The 20,613-nt window shown below is 32.7% G+C and overlaps 1 protein-coding gene across 1 annotated transcript in view; it reads left to right on the top strand.

The window, feature by feature from the left end:
• The first annotated feature begins 6,916 nt into the window (after positions 1-6,916).
• Positions 6,917-20,613, top strand: part of LOC114325865 (uncharacterized) — a 31,065-nt gene continuing 17,368 nt past the window's right edge. The window contains exons 1-2 of the mRNA XM_050647362.1: positions 6,917-7,130; positions 18,798-19,078. Of these exons, the coding sequence (XP_050503319.1) occupies positions 7,025-7,130; positions 18,798-19,078 (387 nt within the window). The 5' untranslated portion in view covers positions 6,917-7,024. The remainder of the gene's footprint in view (positions 7,131-18,797; positions 19,079-20,613) is intronic.

Raw genomic sequence — 20,613 nt, 5'->3', positions numbered from 1 at the left:
ACATCCAAAGAGGAACTAAAATTATTAAACATAAAACTGCCGATCCTCACATATTACGCCGAAGCATACAAGGATGAAAGACTTTTGAGAATATGTGAGCGTAAAATACTCCGCAAAATTTTTGGAGCTATAAACGACCAAGGTCAGTTGCTCAAAAGGTATAACTTCAAATTATATCAACTCTATAATCAACCAGACGTCGTAACGTTCATTAAAGCATAGCGATTTAGGTGGGCTGTAGGTATATATTATACCACGAATGCTAGATAACACGATTGCAAACAAGCTAAGCACAGGGACACCTGTAGAATAAAGAGGCAGAGGTCGACCAGTTGAAACCGACTTAGGGATATTGAAAATCAGAAGATGGCAACAGGTCGCTAGAAACCAAACAGAATGGCGACCAATCTTAGAGCAAGCCAAAATCCACAAAGGATTGTTGATCCAAGGTTGATGATGATGAAACGACAAGATATCAATGTATGATTTTATGATGGATGCTTTTATCAGGTTAGTATTTTCAAAATACATTTTTAAGATAAGTTTATTTGACGATAATTCGATTTTTTTTCTTATTGTGTCATCCCTATCGGAGGTTAAAAATCGTCAAAACTATCTAGTAGGGGAGGAAAGTATGCTAAATGTGCAGTCACTCGAGCGCTTTGGGGACCTATTGGGTTGTGAAGAGTAGGTTCTAAAACCAAAAAAAGTAAAGTAAAGTTTTCCATTTTAGTGGGGACTTTCCATTTTTAATTTAATTTTCCATTTCCAACAATCGTTTTTTCCGATTATTGCGCCATTTATTCATAATTCTAAAAAATGTTTCAAATAAAAGTTACTTATTTTTACCTAAGGAATCCGAATCTGCATTAAAAAATGGGGGCTCCTATTTAAAATTTTTAACTAACCCCCCACTCCACTTCCGTGGGGGTCGTGTTTGGTGTCATTCGATAGATTTTTCAAACATATTGAATAAGGGTGTTTTTCAGTTTTTCGATCTGATGTTCATTTAGCGAAATATCGCGGAATTCGTATTTAAAATTTCAAATTTATCCCTCACCCCTCTGCGTGAGGAGTCGTGTTTGTTATCATTCGATAGATTTTTGACAAATATTAAGCATGTATTTTTTGTTATTAGATCTATTGTTCATTTCGCGAAATATTCGCTTTTTTCTTGTGAAACTTTGTGACACCCATTTCCTTAACGCCCCGCCCAAATCGTCAGATTTTTTAAATATACACTGTTTTGCATGTACTTAACTTATCTGACGATTTAGAACGCCCCTGTGTTTAGAACCGATATATGGTAGAGTGACATCTACAGGGTACCAGGTTTCTCCCCAATCTGACGCGCTTGAGTTACTGCAAAAATCCCCGCTTGGGCTCCCCTACCACTAGAACTTATTTACTGCTGATATAAAGGTCTCATTTATAGCGAATAAAAACCACTCTCTTCAATTTTGTCTGTATGATCTACTTCTTTCGGCTATCGTCTCCAGTCCATTCTATCCTGCCATTCTCAATCTCTAGGTCTCGTTTGTCCATAGGCTCGACCAATTCATACCTCCGTGATCTTCAAAGTCTGCCTCCTTTTTCATTCCTAATGGGCTCCAATTCGAAATCTTTGATATCCATCTTGTATGATTTGCTCATGTGTCCATACCAAGTTAAACATTTTTCTTCAATGTAGAATCTTCAGTATGTCTTGTTTTACTGCCATTCTTCTATTTTTCCCCATTTCTAATACGATCAAGTCATGTTACTCAGCTTGCTTCTTTTCATGAACTCCATTTCACTTGATATACCTAATTTTGTACCTATTTCGTTTGTATATTACACAATTATATGCTCCGTAAATCATCAAACTCTATAATCATTACAAATCATAAATATTTGAATTTTTCAGTGCCGTTAATTTCCATATCTCCCACTTTCCATTTCCAAGTTTCCCACTAGTTATTATTCTGTTGTTAAGTAAGTATTCCGTCTTTTCTAGGTTTTTTCCAGTCCAATTACATTTTCTTTTCCATGGCTTTGTATTTGTGTTCCAGTGGCGGATATATGTGGATAGAAAAAGGAGAAATTCCCCCCACCCCCCCTAACAAGGGGTAAAATTAAAGAAACAATTTTTTGAAACATGTCACTTACACCACAGACAGGCAAATTCAACAAAATAAACACGCCAGTTAGGAAAATCAAGGAAACTTAAGGCCATCGGTACATATTTCGCAAATTTTTTACGGCTATCCCTACTTTTACTGTCTTTACACGGCAAATTACGTGTAGTAAAATTCACACTGGTATCGATATGTAAACATTACTAGAATGTCATTCTACTTGAAAATGTCATCATTAACTTAAAGAGATGGCTTTTGAATGTTCTTGGATAACAGTTATTTGTATAATTGCAAATTATTAATTCAGTTAATAAATGTGATAATTTTTTTACTAACTATGTATTCAGTGATTGTAATAATTTATATATACAACAAAAACTAATACTCAATCGAGAAAAGATGAAAACTGTTAAAGTGATTTCTTAGTAATATATTGTTACTATGGAACGCTTACAGTTTTGAACATTTTTAACAAAAAAATACTTGGATCGCAGAATATATTATCCTGATGTATTCTCTGCTTGGATCTGCCACAAATAATACAAAATAAATAACTTTTTATTAAGTTCACGTTATAAATCAATTATTTATCAAATACACTATATTATATCAATATTATTTAATCAACAACTCAAAATATTCCCGATGCCATGTCAAATATTTACAATTGTCACTGATTGTCAATGTTTGACTGACAATATTCTATTCGACTGAGTGCGTTGTAAGACGAAGATAGATTTGGAAAATATTACCACAGACATTGTGTTCATTTTTTTCGAATCCTGAAAAAACCAATAAATATTTTTGAAAATTTTAAACGCAGAATGAAAGACTACATTATTACAGAGAGCCGAAAGTCCTTTAGAATAAAAAAAAATTATTTTGAATGAGATATTTGAAATTAAAAATCACACTAAATTTTCTCTTAGTTTTTCACCCCTGTAGCTTATTAAAATAAATATTATAGAAGTTCTCAGAGACTTTCAGCCCTCGCTAATAACGTAATCTTTCATTCTACGTTTAAATTTTTCAAAAATATTTATTAGTTTTCTCAGGATTCGAAAAAAATGAATCCCCATTTAAATAGCATTGCAGCTGAAAATACGTACCCATCCTCTTAATGCATATAAGTTATTATTGTTCGTCCGCTATAACTTTTCCCATGCGTCACGATTCATTTTCAAACAAACTAAGTTAAAACATAAAGTGAAACGAATGTCGATGTGTATATACATTTTGTATACTGTATACCATGATACTATAAATAACAAGATAATATATTGCACATCCGGAAGTCGTGACGTAACTGGAGACCGGCAAGTTCGTAATGGTTCGTAATCATTCGTAATGTCCGATTACTTTGAATTGTTCGCGGTTGTATTTTATATTTTATCTTTTACAGTTATTTTGACTGGAATCTCGACACTAAATTTTTTTCGAATATACCTATTGAAGTTTAATTTTATTGTGCTAATCGAATAATTTCATCACATAATGCATACAAATCCCATTTAACTTTAACAAGAATTCAAATTCAACTTCCGGTCTCCAGTTACATCATCAATGCGCGAGCTCCGACGTATTTGCGCCACGGGAAAATACTATCTCTTTATTTATAGTATCATGCTGTATACTATATACTACACACATCGGCGTACGTTTCACTTTATGTTTTGACTAATTTGTTTGAAAATGAATCGTGACGCATGGGAAAAGTTATAGCGGACGAACAATATTTATGTCTTTTATGTAGTTTGGATTTATTGTTTTTATGTCTCTTGGTTGTGTTTCATTGAAAGTTTCCCCTAAGGCAAATTTCCCCTCCCAAGGCAAATGTCTAGATCCGCTACTGATTTGTTCTAGGAATATCTTAGCCTTCCGATGACCAACCTTATTTTGTTACACGGATGACCAAGGGGAAATGACCCCAGGTCAAAAATGTCAAAAATGACAATTAACAAAAAAATATTTTTTTTTATTTATGGCATGGACTTTATGTCATTCAGCCAGTCACAACATGAGTATTAGTGTCATGTGTAGTGTGTATGTTGAGTAAGTGTCTTGTTACTTTGCAAAGTCGACGTCATTAGCTTAAAAATAGTTGGAATTACACATAATAGACGGTATTTTACTAAACATCAACTTTAGGATATATTTTTTATTCGTAAAATATAAGGAATTTTTTTTATTTCAAAATATGACGATATCTAGAATGATATTAAAGTCAAATAAAAAAATAATGAGTTAAAAATTGAAAATAATTTTGAATTTATTAAAGGAATAACATACGCTGGGGTCACAATTTCCCCCGCTTGGTCATCCGAAGGTTAAACAGGGTCGGTGATGCAGTCCACCCCTGCAATAAGCCTTTTGTGGCTTTAAATTCATTCTAGAATGTATTTATTGCCGGTTTTATTTACCCCTTACCCTGTTGTTGTTTATGTTTTTTATGACTTCTGTGTTATCCCAATTTCCTTCATAGTTTTCTGTGAACCGTGTCATAAACTTTTTTTAAATCGATGATTGTATTGACATTTGTACCCGTCTATTTTTTGCCTTTCTTTTCTCAATTAAATGCTGGATGCTGGAGTGAAATTATTTGGTCTATGCAGGATCTTCCTGCAGTGAATCCTGTCTGAGATATATTTGTCCAGTTTTTCTTTCGTTATTTTCCCATATAACCTGTCCATATATGATATCATACTAATGCCCCTGTAGTTTTCGAATTTCTTTATATCTCCCTTTTTATTTATCGAGGTAATAATTTACGATTCCTGTTGGTCCCCTGATTTTTTCTTTGGAGTTCTCACAGCATTCTTGACTTCGCTTCTTCTTCTTCTTCTTCTTCTTCTTCTTCTTCTTCTTCTTCTTCTTCTTCTTCTTCAGCCTTCAGTAATCCAATTTTGGACTAGGCCTCCCCCAATTCAATCCAGTGTTGTCTATTTTGCGCCACCTGTTTCCAGTTGTGTCCTCCACACTTCTTTATGTCATCGGCCCATCTCATTTGTGGCCTTCCTCTACTTCTTCTTCCTAACCACGGTCTCCATTGTTGTATTTCGTGATTCCATATTTTATCCTTCAGTCGGGCAGTGTGTCCTGCGCAGCTCCATTTTAATTTGGCAGCATGTTCTCCTGCGTCTTTTACTTTGGTTTTGCTTCTAATCCATGTATTTGTTTTTTTGTCTGTGAGCCTCACCCCGAGCATTGATCTTTCCATCGCTCTCTGTGCCTTTACTATTTTATCCATATTGGACTTGGTGAGTGTCCACATCTGTGAACCATACGTAAGTATAGGGAGGATACACTGATCGTAAACTCTGGTTCTCAAATATTGTTCTATTTTAGTGTTTTTCAAGATCCAACTCAGTTTTCCAAATCCTGCCCACGCTAACCTTATTCTTCTAGTCTAGTAATTTCGGCAGTTTGATTTTCTTTGTTAACTTTCATTATCTGTCCCAGGTAGATGTATTCGCTTACTGTTTCTAAATCTATGTCATTCAACGTTATTTTTGTAATGTTCGGTGTATTCGTCATTACTTTTGTTTTTTCCAAGTTCATCTTAAGACCAACTTTTTCCGAAGCTTGAAATAGTTGCGTCATCATGGTCTGTAATTCTTCGAAACTTGTAGCGAATATTACAATGTCGTCAGCATATCTTAAATGACTCAGTTTTCTTCCATTAACATTTATTCCTTTATCTACCTAGTTAATGTCTTTGAACACGTCTTCAAGTCCCAGTGTGCAGCTTTGGTGAAATAACGTCTCCCTGGCGAACTCCTCTGTTGATTGGTATAGCTTTGGTTTTCTCATCTATTTGTATTTTCATTGTAGCTGTCTTATAAATATTATGTATGAGCATTCTGCTGTATCGAGAATCTATCCTGCACTTCGCTTTACCGTTTGCTAAATCTGTTATTCATTTCCATTTCCATTTCTTTTTTGTTCATGTTCTGTGCCTGTTTATGATATTTGGGCGGTTTTCTGTGAGTAGCCCTTTATAGTATTCTTCTCAATCTTCTTCTGATACTTACCTATTTATTGTATTTGGACTTTTAGTTGATAGTTTCCTTAAAGATTTCAATATTTTCCAGGATTCAGATTTTCTTGTTCCTCTGTTTAATTTCTGCACATGATCCTTTAATTTCTTATTTGTTTTACTTCTCTGTTTTTCTCTTTGTACTTCTGTGTCTTCTGGGGATTGGGTGTACATACCTTTCACATTGTATAATTTTCTTTTCTTCAATACATTTTTTGCTTTCTTTAAACTTGAGCTCGTACCAAGATAATTTTAAAGATACCTACAGATGTAATCAAGATATAATAGAACGTTTGGCATGGAATCCGCCTTGGTTACTTCATCTTGGTCTCTTATCTAATTTCAAGTTTAGTCTTTCCAATATGATTTTGATTTGATCATTATTATTTTATATGTTGTTTGTTTTTAATACTGTGCTGCTAGTTAGAAAAATTAAGGGAACTTAATGAATATAAGTTATTATTTATGTCTTTTACGTACTTTGAGTTTATCTTTTTTTTTATCTCTTTTGGTTGTTGGAAGTTTCTCACCCCCAAGGGAAGCGTTTAGATTCGCCACTGGTTAATATAACTGAAAATAAACTTTATAACACATGAACATTATTATCCAAGGAGTAAGGAATTTTCTACTCTAAGCAAGAATCATAAAGCAAAAATAATAATGCCATGAGTATGAGCATGTACTATGAGTATATTTTCAAAAATGTATAAGTGGATGAATTGCACATTGGTAATAACTCAAAAAAAGAAGATCAGTCGTTAATGATCTGACAGTAAACATAACCTCAAAATCACGTAAACTTTACCACATGGAATTTTTCAAATTATTACTTAGAATAAGTCCCAAGTTCATTTAATTTATAAAAAGAAATATGGGTAGAAAAGCAAGGTTTAATAAAGAAGGGGAAGTTGTCAAGAAAGGACCAGGAAGAAAAGCTAAGAAACAGAAGGACCCATCATTTTTAATTCCTATTCTAGGTAACATTTTTTTTCTTTTCAATATTAGTTCGAATGCGAATGTATCCTATCCTTATAGTTGCTCTGAATGTATTTTCTGATAACATTTTACCTTTGTAACTAACATACAATAGGAATTATTCATTATTGTAAAATTGGGACCAGTTTTTTTAACCTTTCAGCATCCAGATTGAAAGCCGTTTTCAGTCAAATGAAAGTGATTCTGACCCGAAGGTCTTAAAGGTGGATAAAGTAGGTTTTATTTAACTGTGCTGGTTAAGTGTAAAAAACAGTAAAAAGATATTTCCACCTAAAAAACAGTTAAAATTGACATTTTAAAGACAATATCAATAGGTTTACAATCAAGCCAGCAACCAGTATGGTATATTAAACATAATACAGTGTTATACACAAGTTTTCAACAAGTTAAAAATAAATAGTAGTTATTTAATATGTTATAACCTCAATAACTCAGATTAATTGGGACCGCGGCCGATCCGGGTTAGCCGGAGAATATGGTAAAAATTAATAAAATACGGTATACTTACAGTTTGATAACCTCCATTATAGTTAAAAACATGAAATACATTATGCACAGTACACATCTAAATTACGTATAGTTGTATAGAGTGTAGAGTATTGCTCATTTCTTGGTAAAAAACTCAGTCATACTGTAGATGTACCAACACCATATGATGCTGCAATAAATTGATTTTAAAGATTCGTCTTTATCAATTCTACCTAATGCTTCTAGATTCTTTTCCATTGTCACTACAAAATTTTTATGTTTTGTTGCCATTACGTAGACAAAAACACGCAAACACAATCTGAAGCACGATTACAGAACAGAAGTGAACAATACGACTGTACTACACACAATAGCCACGGAAATCATGCGGGTAGAAGAAGAAGTAGTGACAGATGAAGTTTTTGACAAAACAAACGATGATGTGACAGAGACAATAAATGAAAATAAACGTAACCAAAATCAAAAATATGAATGGAAGAAGGTGCTATCCAAGAAAAAAAAGCATCCCTCACGTAAGGATACTAGGCCCGCTCCTAAACTGGGCAGAAGTAATGACTGCACTCTAAAAGCCACAATCTCATGTCCATTGGAGTGGATATTTATATCCGGTCTCGATCCAAAGACTGAAGCCAAGGATGTCAAGGAGTATTTAGAACAATTAAAAATTACCAATGGAATTCAATGTTATAAACTACGAACCAAAAAAGACAACCACTGTAGTTCTTTTAAGGTGGGCGTCCCTTCAAATCACAAGGTCACCTTCATGGATGATGAACTTTGGCCAAATGGTGCTCTAATAAACCATTTTATAAACCTGCAGCGCCCCACTCTACCAAAATAGCTTTGAATGGGGTTTATGGAGACTCACCACTGGAAAGTGTAAGTCCTGCGCAAGACAAAAATAATATAAATTATAATAAGACATTTTATTCAAAATTTAGTTTTAAGGTTTTATTTATTAATGTTTTGTCCATAAAAAATAAGATTAATGAGCTGGAGGCTTTCATGACTGGGAGAGAACCGGATGCACTCTGTCTGGCTGAACACTGGCTATCAGATCTGGAATACAGGTCCTTAAGAGTCTCCAATTTTCTGCCAGCTTCAGCCTTCTGCCGAACAAACTGTAAGGGAGGCGGAGCAGCCATTTTAATAAATAAAAACATTCTCTTTAAAGAGTGGCATAATGTAAAAGATCTGTCCATACAGGGACAAATTGAATTATGTTGTGCATATATTGAAAAATATAAGTTATATTTATTAACTGTATATAGGCCTCCGTCAGGCTCTTTTAACGTTTTTATTGAAGTACTGGAGGGAGCTTTACAATCACTTAACCCTACTAAGAAAATCTTGATTCTTGGGGATTTTAATATTCATTTTAATACAGATTCTCCTCACTGTACAGAATTATGTAACCTAATGCATAGTTTCGGTTTTCATCAAAATAATTTCGAAGCCACCAGACAGAAAAACTGTCTCGATAATGTTTTTTCCAATTTGGATCCACAGGACCTTCAGCTACAAGTTGTTGATCCTGGTATATCTGACCATAGAGGTATATACCTGGAATTTACCTTAATGGGAGGAGAACAATTTTCTGATCCTCAAAAAGTGTTTTTTAGACCCATCACTGAGAGAGGAAGATGCTTGTTCTTCTCTATGATAGAGGACATTTCATGGGACTTTATTAAGGACACTAATATGAATGCGAATAATAAGTTTTCCTATTTTGTTCACATCATTTCCAATGCATTCTTGACCTGCTTCCCGGAAAAGTCTTACTCTAAAAGAAAGGGTCAGGCGGGTGTGGTGAGTTGGTTTAATGATAGCTTGAGAACAATGCGTGATAATATTCAATTTTTTATAGAACTTAATAAACAGCTTGATGCACCAAATTACCTACAGGAATACATAAAAAATATTAAAAATGAATATCGGAAGGCAATAAAAGCAGCAAAGAAAGCTACCAATGACCAACTAATTTCAAACTCTCATAACCTGATTAAAACAATGTGGAATATCATTAATGAGTATAGAGGCATCACAAAAACTGAAACTAATTCTAATATAACACCTGATCAATTTAATCATTATTTTTTAAACATTGCCTCCGAGCTGCATAGCCGTACTCCTGCACCCTACAATGACCCACTCAACTATGCACCACCTTATGCTGAACATATGTTTGAATTCTAACCAGTCTCTTTTAATGAGGTAAGAGATATTGTGAACTCTCTCAAAAATAAAAAAAGTAAGGACCCATTTAATTTAACTGTCAGCTTAATCAAAGGGATAAAAGATCTAATAATATGTCCTCTGACCAAGCTCATAAACTTATGTATAGCTGAGGGGGTTTTTCCTGAAGTTTTAAAAACTGCGGTGGTCATTCCGGTTTTTAAAAACGGAGAGACAGATCAAATGTCTAATTACAGACCTATCTCTCTGTTACCTATATTCTCGAAGATATTTGAAAAATGTCTTGCTGGAAAAATAGCAAGTTTCTTTGAGTCTAACGGGCTCTTCGTTGAATGTCAATTTGGCTTCAGAAAGGGTTTGAAGACTGTTCAGGGTATTTTGAATCTTGTAACATACATCCAAGATGCTTTTGAACAAGGTAACTATGTGTCTTCCAACTTTTGCGACCTAAGTAAAGCCTTCGATTGTGTGTCCCACGAAATTCTTACTGCTAAATTGAGTAAATATAACTTCTCAATCTCCAGTATATCATTGATAAAAAATTATTTGATGGACCGCTGCCAGAGGGTGAGATTTGCAGGTGTTGAATCGGAGAGAGGATGCTTGCGCATAGGAGTTCCTCAGGGCTCTGTGTTGGGTCCCTTATTATTCTTGATATACATCAATGATTTACCACTTTCATGTCAAACTGCGCATTTCACTCTCTTTGCAGATGATACAACAATCTCATCCTGCAGTAAGGATTTGGTAACAGCAGTGGGGAGTTCGTGGGGTTCAGTGTCGGAGGCAGAACAATGGTTCCATTCTAATAGGCTGTTTCTCAATACAACCAAAACACAGTCCTTACTTTTTTCAACTAGAAATATTCCTGATGAACTGGACAATGCATCCTGTGCTAAATTTCTTGGTGTTTTGCTGGACCCTGGTCTGATATGGGATGCTCATACCACCTCTTTAGTGGCAAAGCTATCATCAAATACATTTTTGCTTCGTGGACTTTCATCCTGTGTTTCCGCTTCCATACTAAAGCAGGCATATTTTTCTTTGTGTCACTCACATATCTCCTATGCTATTCTCGCATGGGGCCATAGTGCAGGAGCGAAGGATGTATTCAGACTTCAGAGAAGGGCCATTCGCATTGTCGCAGGCTTGCCATATAGAGCCGATTGCAGACAAGTTTTTATAGATTGGAAAATATTAACATTACCTTGCCAGTATATATATGATAATCTTATATATGTAAAATGCAATATGCATAAATTCCAGACTCATGAACAGATTCATAATATTAACACACGCTTTAGAGGGAACCTTGCCCCAAAGTTTCGTAGGTTGGAGAGGTGCAGAGATGGCCCATCATGTCTGGCTATACACTTCTTTAATAAATTACCCCTAATAATTCGAGAACTGCCCTTAGATACATACAAAATAAAAATCAAAGAACTTCTTTTGGTGGGTGCTTACTATTCTCAGGAGGAATATCTCGGGGCTACCCTGTTGTGATAGTCCTACAGCTCTCTTAAATGTTCTGTGTGCTCTTGTGTTTTTATGCTAATATTCTAACTTTGTGTTAAGTAATTTAGAATAGGTGATAAAATTTTATAGACTTTACTTATTAAGTGTTAGCTTGCCAATGTATTTCAATGATGCATTTTAACAGACTTTGACTTATGTAAATACTTTGTATATTGACATCAATAAACTGAATGGAACAATACCGTCAAAAGGAACAATGTTGTTATTTAAGAACAGACTAAGACCATTGTTTTAAAAAGGAATTTTTTAAATAAATACATTGACATAAATAAAGGAAAAGGAATACAGACTGGTGCCTGTTCTTTCCGATAAGCCGAGACGGTCGCTCTGCTGCCGTGTGCCATGAATCATTTTTACTATTGTATAGTTCAAATTACACAAATACACATTATCTCTCAAATATTATTTTGCCTACATACATTTTTATTTGATAAAATTGTTAAATTGTTTATTTGTTAAAATGTTTGCCTGATGAAAATCGGTCCGGATTAGCCGGACTTCTGTAGCCGGTATTTATTTATTTCAAACAAACCAAAATTAAAATGAAACAAAATTCAATTAAATTAGTAGCTTAACGACGTTCTACACCTTCGGCAAAGAATTAAGGATTTGCATGAAATTTTAGTATGTTATAGTTTACTTCAAAAAACTAAGACTTGATTTTTTAAAAGTTTTTTTACCGTGCCGTTTAATTAATATTAAGGTTCAAAGTTAAGTTTTAACATGGGCTCTTATGGGAATTATTAAAAAGTTAATAACTTTTGACCCAAATTTACGATTTTTAATTATTTGTGCTTAAATTAAAGGTTTTTTTGTAAGGAATAACATATTAAAAAATGAGGATTGTTTACCGTACCTTTATTAAATAAAATGGAAAATACTGTTTCGAAAATACTGTTTCGCTCTTAAAAAATTAATAACTTTTGACCCAAATTTACGATTTTTAATTATTTGTGCTTAAATTAAAGATTTTTTTGTAAGGAATAACATATTAAAAAATGAGGATTGTTTACCATACCATTATTAAATAAAAGTGAAAATACTGTTTCGAAATCATGTTTCGCTCTTAAAAAGTTAATAACTTTTGACCCAAATTTACGATTTTTAATTATTTGTGCTTAAATTAAAGGTTTTTTTGTAAGGAATAACATATTAAAAAATGAGGATTGTTTAACGTACCATTATTAAATAAAAGTGAAAATACTGTTTCGAAAATACTGTTTCGCTTGCATATAAGTTTCCCCCCTTTCCTCTGAGAGGCATACCCCGCAACGAAGGTGTAGAACGTCGTTAAGTTATTAAGTACCTAATGCTCAAAATCTCAACTGATTTCTTAAATGTTGTTAACCAACCGAATGTTTTATGTTTTATAACCGAAACAAGTGTGTAGACACTTATCGGTATATGTACTACTTTACTCAAATATTTTATTTATATATGTATACAAAGCTGTAATTTTTTTTGAATGTTCATTCATTCATTAGTCTCCCAGCACATTTGGATTTTTTTTGACAATTACTTACCAACGGTACTTTTAAGTCTGCCTTTTTTTTGGTAATAACTTTTTTAAAATTCATTTTGTATGAAGACTAACTCTGTGCATGCTTATGAAGTAATTCCTGTCCACACCATAGCCGACCCACCATTAAATGGGAGTCGCTCATCAATACAAGCCACAGCATATCTTTCTCTGAGTCTTCTACATACTCGACGACATCGATCTGACCCATTGAGATAAAAACGCGACTCATGCAAAAACACTACATTGCTTCAATTTATATTATTCTAATGAAGGTGAGTCTGGGCAAAATTTAATCTTGCTATCGAGCGTTGTAATGGTACGCCTGTAGCCATCTTTCTGCAAAAAAATCCACCAGCTCAAAGCCTTCTTCTAACGGTGCCTTCGCCAACATTGACATTTCTCACCTCATGAGGTTCATTTCATATGAAAACCATAGAAGCTTTTCTATTCCACAAATGTGCGGACATTACAAACCAATCATCTCTTTGGGTAGTGATGTGATTTTGCCTGTATTCTGGCCTTCTGATTATTAGACAAGTCTCCTCATAGCACTGGTAAACATTTTAAACTGCACCTAGACTCCTTCCAACAATTCTTGCAATTTCATGTAGTCCGCAGCCATTTTATGTATTTATTTATATAAGGGATTATCTGAATACCAAACATACAGTATAAAATCAATCTTTGTAATTTCTTATAAACTAGAGTAAAATTAAAGTCTTAATTACACATTAAATAAAAACAAAATATTAATAGTTATTCTTTACACATATTACATCTATTACACAAATCAATTAAAACACAATTCCACAAAGTAAACAAAAAAAGTACCTGTTAAGCTCTTTTAATCCGATCCTTAAATGCAGCCAACGAGACACCTAATATTTCTCGTTTATAATTTTTAGTGTTTGCTCAATGGGCGAATGCATACCATAGTTTGTTCGATGAAAAGGTATATAAAACAAATCAACATGTCTGAGACTTCTGGAGGGAACCTATAAATTAATAGATTGGAGAAGTTCAGAACAACAAATTAAACCATTTATTAATTTAAACACAAATACCAAATCAGAGTTATCTCGTCGAGTTTTTAATAAATTCATGTTGAGTGTTTTTAAAATATAGGTATAATCATGATTAGTAATGCGTATATTTAATTTGTGTGCACAATAGCTCAAAAATTTATTCTGCAATCTCTCCAACGTAGTCGAATGAGCTTGGTATTGTGGAGACCATACAATAGATACATATTCCACTTTAGATACAACCAAAGCACAATATACCGTTCTTAAAGCCCATACAGATAGTCTCAGACATTTTGTATCAATTATGCAACTGTTGCCACACTAACAAGATCTAAGGGCATTATGATTCAATAGATATACACCATCAACAATACACTGTACCACTGATAGGTTTTACACAAAAAAAAATAACATTGAAAAATTAGCAATTAACTGTAAATGTTCCACAAGAGTGAATGCAAATGTGTGAGTGAATGTGAAATTTTCCATAAAACAAGTCATGAACATTGTAAATATGGAGACTGAACTGATAGGTAACAAGAACAAATGATACGTCATTTCTCGGAAAGCAATATATCAGTGTCTACTAAGAAACCCATACAACCGTAAACAAATTACTGCCTCAAAACACAAAATTTAAAAGTGACCTAAATTTTTTACCCGTCAGTGTATAATATAAAATTGTTTCTATTTTGCAATGTAGTCATTTTTCCTTATACATTAATATTTGTCACTGGTTAATGTCGATTCTAATTTTTTTGCATTAAAAGTTACCTTTGAAATCTGTACCTACCTACCTAATCTAATTTCACCTTTTGTGTTTCAAGTGAACACATTTTTATTTTTTAATAGTCGACTAGGACTAATCTGTAAGAAACGCGTATTTTTGGATGTGAGAGGTGGCATTCGGATTTTTGCAGATAAAGTTAGGCGACACCATCAATAATAATAATTAACTTATGGTCCTTCTCAAAATATGCCCGGAACATTAATAAAAAAATTAAAATATTTAAAAATTTCGAAAAACATCTATTTTTTTCTGCTTTCTTTTATTTTATTTGCTTATAACTTTAAAACGGTTCGTTTTGGAACAAAGTCGTATAGAAATAAAATAAAGATAATTGAATTTTGTATGATATACAACTGGTCAAAAATGTCTTAAGGTATTACCTTTTCTGCAATATAGCAATAAATACAAAATAAGGGGGCAAAATATGCCTGTTGTTATTCAATGTTTCTTAACCACTTTGGTGGCACTTAGAACCTTATAATTCGCTTAGAAAATTCTTATAACTTACTTAAATGGTCTACCAAATTTCATTAAAATCGACCTAATAGATTTTGCATAATAAATTTGCAATATAAATGTTTTTAAAAAAGTTCAAATTTTTTAAAATCTTTCTAAACAAAAAGTAGACCATTTAGAAGTTGGCTAATTTTTTTACATATAAAGAGGTGCTCTACCTATCTAATACACTTTACAGAATTAAAATCGGATTATTTAAGGGGTCTCAGGAATGTTTTAAAATTATAAACAATTTTTTGGCTTATAAACAAATAGCTTTGTTTAATAATAAAAAAATTATTTTTTAGCAATGCAAATAATTAAAACCGGTATAATTTGACTTAAACTTTCAAATGCTGTCAGCAGAATTGCTATTTTATTTTTAATCAAAAGTTATTCTCGTTCAAAAATTGCAATTTTTCAATTTTTTGAATGTTCCACCGCGTTTATCTCGAAAATTATGCATCCTACGAAAAAACTTGTAAGAACATTTTTTGCTTAGAATTACCCAAGAAATACAAAAAAAATGTTTTATTTTGCGAAAAATCGATGTTATGTAATTCCTTAAGTTCTTTGTTTATAACAATCTTATCGACATCTGGATCAACTGTTACCCAAAAAATCCGTGTTCTATGGGTCAAAATACATAAAAAAAAAAAGAATGTGTGTACTTTGTACGCACGTAAGAAGTTATACTTCTATTATATGATTTAAACGAAATTAATATACTTTTTATTTATATTTTGTTTAAATATTAAACTAAGTTATACTTACTACTTCTCAAACATTTTTATTAGAACAGTGCCAAAAATTAAAATAATAAAAGAATAAAACACACACAAACACATTAAACAAACCACAAATGATGTCTGAACATTAATTGTCGAAAATTTTTTTAACTAAATACGTATTTTCTGAAAATACAATTATATAATAAATATACTTACAATCATAAAATGTATTAAAAAAAACAAAAAAGAAAGTTTCTATTGGGACTCGAACCAGCGCTGATAAGAGCGGTTGGTATTGGAATTCATTCGCCTTCTCCGCTTAGCCACGGACACTATGCGTCATTATTTACGAAGATCGACTAACTAAACGGATTAAACTTGTGATATTTTGATATTTTGAAAATTGATCAAATTATTTTAATTTTGAATTGAAATGATTTAGAATTGAAAAAATACAACAAAACATAGAGTAAAAAACAATATATTAGGTGAATATTGATAGAAATTTTGATGGTAATCAAATTATATAAATAAAAGTATTACATACTATGTATTTGGCAGATCAAATAGGTAGGTTTATACCCATGATACATTAACAATTATTACGTACCTGTTGCTTTTAAAAACTATTTAAAAGTCACTACAATATTATAAACTTTTTTGTTTCTGTCCTCAAAACAATAAAACTAATATATTATACATTTGTTTACCTTTACCTTTATCTCCAAACCACAGCTGCCATATCGGATAATTTTTGACATGTCATTTGAACATCCAATCAGAACAAAGTTATAATGCGCATGCGCCGGGCTGATAGGTTTTAACATATAAAAAAATCACCCTCTATCGCCGGTAAAGAAGTATAACTTCAAGAACTTGGCTAAGTTCATCTAAATAAAAGAGCCCGTAGCACCCCCTCCTCGACACAGCACTAATTTTTTTATAATCCAAAAGATTGTTTATAACTTTAAAACATTGCTGAGGCTGCTTAAATAATCCGATTTCAATTCTGTAAAGTGCATTAGATAGGTGGAGTGCTTCTTTATATGTAAAAAAATTGACAAATCTTTGTATGTTCTAGATTTTGTTGTCCAAGATTTTAAAAAATTTTAATTTTTTAAAAAATGTTTAGATTGCAAAATTAATATGCAAAATCTAGTAAGTCAATTTTAATTAAATTTGGTGGACGGTTTTAGCACATTACAAAAATTTTCTAAGCGAATTAGGAAGGTTCCAAGTGTGGTAAGTGATGGAAAAACATTGAATAAGGACTGGCTTGTTTTGCCCCCTTATTTTATATTTATTGCTATTTTGCAGTAAGGGTGTTAAATTAAGACATTTTTAACCAATCGTATCTGATAGAAAATTTAATTATCTTTGTTTTATAAATTCCTATACGACTTTGTTCCAAAATGAATCGTTTTAAAGTTATAAACAAAGAAAGAAAAAAAAACGAAATTTTTTGAAATTTTTAAATATTCTATTTTTTTATTAATGTTTCGGGCATATTTGAGAAGGAGCATAAGTCAATTATTATTAACGAATTTATCACCTAACTTTATCCACAAAAATCCGAATGCCACCTCTCACATCCTCCTAAAAACAGATTCTATATATATATATATATATATATATATATATATATATATATATATATATATATATATATATATATGATCGGTTTAGAACGTCTTGCGGCGTTGTCCGATTCCCAAATTCCATTCCTTCCTATTTTGCCACAGGTCATCCCTGAGGTCTCGCGCGCTCATCGCTTTCCGGATGCCGGTGGTCCAATTAACTTTCGGTCTCCCTCGCTTCCGATGTTCAGGAGGTTGCCATTCCAGACATTGTTTTGGAAGTCTCTCGTCATTCATTCTGTTTACGTGTCCATACCAGATCAGTTGTCTTCTCTCTATATCTTTCATTATTGTTCCTTCTATTCCCATTCGATTTTTAATGTCTTCATTTCTGATATGTTCTCTTCTGGATATACGTAATGACCTTCTGATTGCATCCATTTTCACTACTTCAATTTTGTTTTTGTTTTTTTCTGTAAGCCTCCAAGTTTCAGCATCATATAATAAACTACTCTTAATCATAGTTTCGTAGATATTAAATTTTCTCTTATTCGATATTTGAGTACTCCAAAGAATATTATTGAGACATCGGATTGCTCTTTTTGCTTGTATAATTCTGGAAGTAATTTCTTTGTCATTAGTTCCAGTTTTATCAAATGTTACTCCTAGATATTTATAATCTTGGCAGGCTTTAATTTTTTGATTATTTTCCATAGTAAGATGAATATCGTTCTCTTTTGAACCAACACATAAGTACTTTGTTTTATCTATATTGACGTCCAATCCCCATCTTGAATATTCCTCGACCAACTTACGCATCATGTATTCTATGTCTTCCCTGTCGTTTGCTATTACGACCTGGTCGTCCGCGAACTGGAGCGTGTAGAGGCATGTATTGTTTAGCTCGATGCCCATTCCATTTACTTTCCTCTTCCAACCTTTAAGTGCTGCTGCAACGTAGATTTTAAACAGGGTCGGAGATATGCAACATCCTTGTCTAAGCCCCTTAGTTACTGGAAAGCTGTTAGTAAGTGAGTTTCCTATCTTTACTCGTGAACGTGATCCTGCATATAGATTTTTTAATGCATTGGTGAGAGTGTAGCTTACTGGTGAAGCATGTAGAACTTCCCACATCTTATTTAAGGGTATGTTATCATAACAGATTCTTCCTGGTCTATAGTCAGAATCTCATGAAAACGTTGATTTTATGGAAAAAGATTCCCATAGTGTGTGCGTGTTTGTCAAATTTGTGAAGCTCTCCTTACTAAAATACAAATATTATTGTAGGCAAGGAAACAAGCCCAGATAAGAAACTAAGTCGTCATCAAAAGTTGCGGGCGAAGAAAAGACAGCAAAAAGTTCAGCAAAGGCAGGAGAAACAAAAGTTAAAGCAACAATCAGTAAAGTTAACAAACGGAAACAATCTTGTTCAAGAATCATCTGAAGAATCTAATGATGAATTACCTCTTAGACCTAGTACTTCTGGATTTTCAGATGAAAATAAACTGTGGTTAAAACCCAAGAAAAGAAAACATGAAGAGTCTGAGGAGGAAGAAGAAGAAGAAAGTGTAAGTATAATTGTCCAAAGCTTCAAAACTGTCTTTTTTATCTAGGGGCGTCGGTTAACCCCAGTAATAACACATCGGAGGAAATAAAAAAGGCGCATCAGAATTGCAAATATAAAGTCCTTTTCATGAGCATAACATGACATTTTAGTTAAATCTGACAAGTGTCACATTTTATTTGCAATTTGGCATAAAAACAAATCAATTGTGTTTATTGCATTTATAAAATGGTATTTTCTTTGATTTGTATAGGCTTATAAATTGTACAGATTATATTCGTATATATTCAGGTGTTCTCCAAGGAGGCCACTGTTCACCATTACTATTTAATCTCTTTATAAATGATATTTCTGATAATCTTGAATCATCAGTTTTACTTTTTGCAGATGACTTAAAGTTATATAGATGTATAAAGTCTGTAGCTGACATACATATATGTAGGATTGTAAATAGTTTACCTTATATTTTAAATTTCCCTGTATATCATTTTTCCTTGATTATTAGTAGAAATACGAAACGAACGGCCGTCCCTTAGGGCAGCTGTGTGGGCGTATCTAATCGTTGTGTTTATTTTCGATCATTAAAGATCAACAAGTAGCGAAGTAGCTAGCTTGACTAATTTTTGTAGTTTTGGGTTATTGGAAGATGTCGGTATATGCTTTGAACCAATTTTAATTGGGTTGTTTCACAGGAAAAAGGAGATTAGCCTAAGTGGGTTTGTTTTAGCGTAGGGAAAGAGAATGAATACATTCAGTCGATTATAACATCACAGCGACTACAGACGTGCTCTTGGGGTTAATAAGACGTAAAAAGACGAATTAAGACGGGTATTATATTGATTAGACGCAAATTATCTATAAATACATTTCTTTTTTGTAAGAATAAGAACACGTAAGATTTTAGTCGCAATTACACAACACTTTTACATTTCGTCAATTTAATAGTATCAATAATTTAGTCATCTATTTTATTAATTAAAACTGTTAAACATCAAACGGACTTTTATTACGATTGTCTTTAAAGGAAACCTACATATATTGCAAAATGATATTGACATGTTATGGGACTGGAGTGTACAGAATAATCTTACATTAATTATCGATAAATGCTATTATATCAGTTTTTTTAGGGGGAACAACCAATATGACTCAAACTATCTTATGAATAATGTTAACTTACGATATAAAAATCTAGTTAGAGACCTGGGCATTAATTTCAATGACCATATTTCACAGATTACTTTGAAAGGTCTTAAACTTCTTGGATTTACATTAAGAAACTGTAGTGAGTTCCCAATTGATGTAACGAAAGTTGTGTATTGTTCTCTTGTACGCTCTCAATTAGAATATGGCACACTAGTCTGGTCTCCTATGTATGACCAGTATATATCAATTCCATTGAGAAAGTTCAGAAGTTTCTTAGGTATTGCGGTTACAAAATGGAAATTCCAGTTGCAAATACAGACAAAAAAGTAATTTTAGATAGATTAAATCTAACAACACTTTGCAACAGACGAATTCAGTTTGATTTTGTATTTA

Source organism: Diabrotica virgifera, chromosome 3 (assembly GCF_917563875.1).
Source record: "Diabrotica virgifera virgifera chromosome 3, PGI_DIABVI_V3a".
Taxonomy (NCBI): domain Eukaryota; kingdom Metazoa; phylum Arthropoda; class Insecta; order Coleoptera; family Chrysomelidae; genus Diabrotica; species Diabrotica virgifera.
This window is presented reverse-complemented; position numbering and strand designations above follow the sequence as displayed.